Raw genomic sequence first — 5,820 nt, forward strand, 5'->3', positions numbered from 1 at the left:
TCCTCTGAAGCCAGAAATTGCTAAGTAAACTGCACATCTGATAAGAAAAAGCAGAACTCTACAAAAAAAACAACCAAACAATAAAAMCCCCACCTCAAATAAATCCCAACAAACCAACCAAAAAAACCATTCTGATTTTGGAACCATCAGTTTGGAGATAAATGGGTCTGTACAATTTCCTTTCCAAACATCCTAACACAATGAAGTTTTCTTAAATTGCAGCATACCTGTCAAACCAAAAAGATATTTTTCCTTGACTGAAACTAATATATGGGCAACACTGAAGCTAGTTTAGTGTCTAAAAAGCAAAGGGAAGAACAAAAACTCTGAAAAAATATTAGCTTTGAATGGCCGAGACTTCTCACCAAAGCAGAAACAGCAGAGTGACAACAACAGCCAAGATTGTTTGGAATAGGTCCTACCTTTAGGACCGCCTTCTCATTTCTAAAGTACAGACTACCCAAATCAGCAAATCAGACTTTGAAAATTACCTACTTGGTCACTACCCATTAAGTGAATCATTCTGAAGCTTGAACAAACTGAAAATTGAGACCATTCCTAATCAGGCCTTTCTAAAAATTCTGAAAAAGAACACTTTACGTGCCATCACAAGACTTTGATGATATTAACAGGTCATTAATGAGGATTGAAAGTTATAGCCAAGATTTCAAGGTTTCCATCATAAGACCAAGTAAGTCTTTAAAACAAGTTATTGGTAATGTTTGTATTTCCCAAACCAATCAGCTACACTGACAATTTATCTTCCCAAATGTTTATGCCGCAATAAGACTTCCAAAATAAAAACAGAACACCATATTGTTAACGTGGCTTCATACTGTAGGTACCACTCAAAAACGAGTGAGCATCTATTAAACTTGAACATCTGACAAATAATGACAGCATCTATCAAGCTGAACAGTTGATTGCCTAGGGCAGTATCTCACCATTAGTTCATTCTCCTTATGAGTCTGTTGATCTGGTCTTCTCTGTTACCAGCATCACCACCTTCCACAAAGTGGATTGTTTTCTTCTTCATTCCACCCCGAGGAGAGGATAACTTGAAGGGCCAAAGGAAGTTGTTCACAACTTTGAAGTTCTTGCCAACAGTGTAAATTTCATGGATCACATCTTCCATGCAGATGATGCCAAGCTTTCCTAAAATTCAGACAGTTTTCAGAAGGACTACTAAGGCACTGGTCAATACCAAACTAAAAATTATCATGTTGTTACAGCCATGCCTACTTATTTTGATAAACTTTAGGAAGTAGAAAGCACTCAGCCATGAAACTGAATGACTGACTTTTCCAGTAAAAATGGATTAACTGCAGCCAAGTCAACATTCAGTTGGCACATCTGGCAAGAGGCATCAGTTTCARCTGTTAAATATCTGCTGCCAGCAGTGAGGAAGAACCAAAAACAACCTGCACTCAGTGAATCTTGGGAAAACAAGACTGTTCTTTGAAGAAAAATTAGATTAAATACACCTAAATCATAGCTATGTGTAACATAGGAAATATCACTGCACTATTAAATAGGCTGCTAAATGCTACAGCATGTTTTCTTAATGCCTTTCCAGAGTCTTCAGCAACATGCTACAATTTAAGTCTCAAAATACAGTGCTAAAAAGGGATTACAATGGAATACATGAACCTGTAGAATCTGTTTATTGCACAGGAGAAGGAGCATGCATGACAAAGCCTAATCTGAAGCAAAATGCAAACCAAGTGCCAAAAAAAGGGGGAGACTTAAGTGGTCACTCTCACTCATTCTGGCATGWTGGCAAAAGRAGGGAGATTCCTGAAGCAAYCCATATCCCAACAACTGATCATCAKGCTTKGTTTTTACTGACTACACTGATCACTTTTATTATCCAGTTGTTCTTTCAAGAAGTTTAAAAAGTCTGTATACCATATCATAAACGTCAAAAGCACAATGACTAATATTAAAGTCTGAAAGTTCAAAGCTATGATGATTCTTTYGTGCTACAGCACATTCTCATTACTCAAAGATCCACTGATCCCTTATAGGTCAAGGAGTTTACATTTAACATTACAAATTAAAAAAGCTAAAATTTAATTTACAGCTGTTTTCAGTACTTTATGATGGAAGTTACTTCTAGCTTGCTTTGTATTAAGCAGTTAAGACAGATATACAGATCATAACCAAACACCAGTGTATTCCAGCAACAGGTAAGGACAGTTGTCCAGCTCAGCACTGACCACCCAAGGCTACCASCTGGTTTCCCATTTTGCTCAGCAGAATTTACCAAGGCGTTTCTGGATCAGGCGGTTGTCAGTCAGAGCGATGCGCTGCTTGTTGATCTTGCCGTAACCACGTTTGTAGATCAGTTCATGCACAGACTTCAGGTTGGGGTAACTGAAACAGTCACAKTAAAAATGAGACTTGTAAATCTTAGCAAGCCACATTTCAAGCTAATGTTAACATCCCCAATCTGGATTTCCATACCAAAGAACATAAAATCATTTCAGCATGTCCCAAACGTAAATACAAAAGCAAMAGAGAAGCAAACAACACCAACGTAAGACTGTAATCATATCTAGCAACCCTTACCTTTAAAGCACTACCTTAATCTGTTTTCAATTCAAAGACTGGAAAGCACACAGAAGATAAAAAACACACTGCAAGTCTAGCACAGCAAAATGCAAAAACTGCTCGAAATTGCACGCCGATTAGGTACAACTAGGCCTTTCACTCACCCCCAGGCAATGTAGGGTTCAACAATCCGCAACATGTTGATAGAGGCTTTGTTGAGTTTTACAAAGGTGCCGTTAAAAATCTGCCGCAGGCGAAGAAGCTGCAGAACCTTGCGGACCTTCGGGCTGACACCATTGGTWCTGGAGAAGAAAGGGGAAAAGGCTGAATTATCAACATCCCAGAAACATTAGGTATCAGTTTAAAAGAAACCCTAAAACACAACAGGACTGTTCCACATGAAAACACATTTAATGAACTACATAAAGCAAGTTTAATAAATTAATTTACTATCACTATATATTTCAGTGYGGAGTTAAAACATCTATTTCCATAAAAAGAATTGAAATAAGTATTATACTGGAACAATTCAGAACTAGGCTTCTGCTCTCCTAAACATAACTCTTCCAATCACACTCTTTTTTTAGTTTTCTGTAACATTTTACCAGAGTAGAACAAAACAAACACTTGAGGAAAAGCTCAGCAGAATGTTTGGGAATAGGGGCATGTAATTTTATCGTGTTAAAGATGAGAAAGAGTAACTGTCAGCATGTRTTTGCACCTAAAGACAGCACACAGCAAAATAATTAAACAAACCTCTACGCATATAAAACATCTTGCCAACCACTTCTCAAACCACTAGTAGAAGGCTTTATCCAGTTTATGTATTTAAGCCCAMAAAACAGAAAGGTAACAGGGAAGCCAACTTCAGTGCTTTTGAACATAAAACTGCTTACACCTGTATCCAACCTTACCCTCTTATCCTGATCACAAATGCCAGTTTTGGCTCAGCTGGGACGTAGTAATTGCCAGCTTTCCGGGCCATCCTGGCCATACGGATCTCCTGCCTGTACATGTGCCTGTACTCCTTGTGGTAAGCCTGGGCTCTTGCATAGATGAGCTTCCTTTGTGCCTTGCGGTACTGCAATAAATTGGAAATTGTTTAAAGTTAGATAATGCTTTTTAACATGTAAAGATCACCTTCAAGTAACATGCCATGCTCTAGAACTTCCCACAAGTAACACAGATCAGTAGCACACAGCTGGGAACAACCCCCAGTGATGCTCCAGAGAATCAGGCACGCTGTTACCCTGCAATGCTCCTCTGTCTTAAACAATGTTATTATTCCTAACTCATCAGAACTGTTGTGGWAAAGAGTAATGGATACCAATTGAGAGAAAATAAATTTAAGTTAAATGCAAGGAAGAAATCTATTGTTAGGGTGGTGAGACACTGGMATAGGTTGCCCCGGGCAGTTGCAGATGAGCCAACAGYGTTCAAAGCCAAGYTGGATGGAGCTTTGAGCAATCTGGTCTAGTGGAAAGTGTCCYTGTCCATGGCAGCAGGATTGGAACTGGATTATATTTAAGGTCCCTTCCAACMCCYCAGATTTCTASGATTTTCTGATYATAYATCAAGCTCCCCCTCACAAACGTAATAACCTCTTGCCCTGTACAAGACTAAAGTCAATGTTACAGACAACTGTACACTTCACCCTTAACTCAGCCCAGAACTAGTTTGTTATCAAGCACTAAAAGCATATTTTAGTCTAAAACACTAATAAAATATCAACAAGCTGGTTCTAAATACTATGAACTTCTGCACTCCATCACATCAGCAGTAGCAGCAGCTGAYACTGCAGCAGATAAGCAACTGGAGTCAACAGGTCAGAGAATATTCACCTTTTTTATAGCCAAAATCTTCTTCTGACGTTTGGCTTTCATAACCGCATAGGCCTGCCGCTTCTTCAGCAGGCTCTCGGGCACAGAGGGCACCTTCTTTACTCTACATGAAAACACAAAGAAGTTTTTAGCTGATCAAAAGAAACTCAAAGACATTACATATGACAAACATCAAAACGCTCACACAGAGCATGTGTGCAGGTCTTGCTGCCTTGAGCCACTTCACTGTACCTTCCTCACTGTTACTGTTCCCAGGCCTCGAAATGTGTCCCAGGACAGTTCCCTGGAACTGAACTGGGTGATTTTCTGTYCAGAACCTGCAGCATTCACATTTTACACCAGACAGGGAACTCTGACAGATCACCCAGAGCATCACACCTACTCCTGTTACTGCGGAAACTTGTCCTACTTTGCTACAACTGGGAACAAAATCGTTTCAAGAGTTTCTATCTGGTCAATGAACATTTCAACAGCTGTTTGAAGAAAAGCTTATTTGGCAGTTCTGTGAAATTCATTTAACTGAAGTCTTATCTTTCTGGGTCAGGTTGAAAGAGACCACGGTGGGTCATCTGGTCCAATTTCCCTKTTCAAGCAGGGTCATCCCAGAGCACATGACACAGGACTGCATCCAGATGGGTTTCGATTATCCCCGGTGAGGGAAACTCCACAACCTCTGAGCACCATCTTCCCAGTGCGTGGTGACCCGCACAGTGAATAAGTTTCTCCTCAACTTCAGGCGAAACTTCCTGTAAATCAGCTCCTGCCCCGTTCCCTCCTGTCCCGGAGATTTTAAACTCTTAGACGGACAAAAGCTGTCAGAACAGTTTTTACAGAGCCACAATCACCCTGGCGAGCGCGTACACCAGCCCGGCCGGCAACCACTCCCTGCTCCTGCCCCAACACACCCCTCCCCGCCCGCCCAGCCCGGAGGTACTCGCCGCCCTGGCCACACATTCAGGGCGGACACGGCGCTCGGGTCTCCTCTCCCTCCCCATCCCGCCATGGGCCAGCGGCCGCAGTCGCCGCCTGCGGAAGGGCCCAGCCGGTGGCGGCTCCATCTCCGCTACGCCGGTCCCTCCCCTCCCGCCGCCCCCAGCCCCGGCGGAGGTGCGGCGGCCCTGAGGGCGGTGTGGGGGGCGGTGTGGGCAGCGCTGGAGCAGCGCGGTAGCCGCGGATGGCGGCGGATGCCACCGGGCGGAACGGGACTCACTCCTTGTCCGCCATGGTCAGCGCCGGAAGAGAGGGGCGTGCGCGTGCGCGGCGCGCTCTTAGCTCATTCGCCCGCGCAGGCGAGGCCCTGCCCGCCAGCAGGACCCCGGGTTTGGATGTTCGCTGTTGTGCCTGATCGCAGTGCGAGAGTCGGGGTGTCCGGCGAGTGCCTGAGGTAAAAGTGTCTGGGAACTGCTTCCGCCCGGCGGGGCCGGAG

The 5,820-nt window shown here is 43.4% G+C and overlaps 1 protein-coding gene across 1 annotated transcript; it reads right to left on the minus strand.

The window, feature by feature from the left end:
• Positions 1–944: 944 nt before the first annotated feature.
• Positions 945–5,687, minus strand: RPL7 (ribosomal protein L7). The gene is made up of 6 exons (XM_057363934.1): positions 5,605–5,687; positions 4,395–4,497; positions 3,468–3,634; positions 2,718–2,855; positions 2,267–2,376; positions 945–1,155 (listed from the first exon to the last, which is right to left on the minus strand). The coding sequence occupies exons 1-6, from the start codon at positions 5,616–5,618 to the stop codon at positions 947–949; spliced, it is 741 nt and encodes a 246-aa protein (XP_057219917.1). The 5' UTR covers positions 5,619–5,687; the 3' UTR covers positions 945–946.
• Between the last annotated feature and the right edge of the window lie 133 nt (positions 5,688–5,820).

This window comes from Malurus melanocephalus, unplaced genomic scaffold (genome assembly GCF_030028575.1).
Source record: "Malurus melanocephalus ecotype Western Australia unplaced genomic scaffold, MMel_1.1 scaffold_32, whole genome shotgun sequence".
NCBI lineage: Eukaryota > Metazoa > Chordata > Aves > Passeriformes > Maluridae > Malurus > Malurus melanocephalus.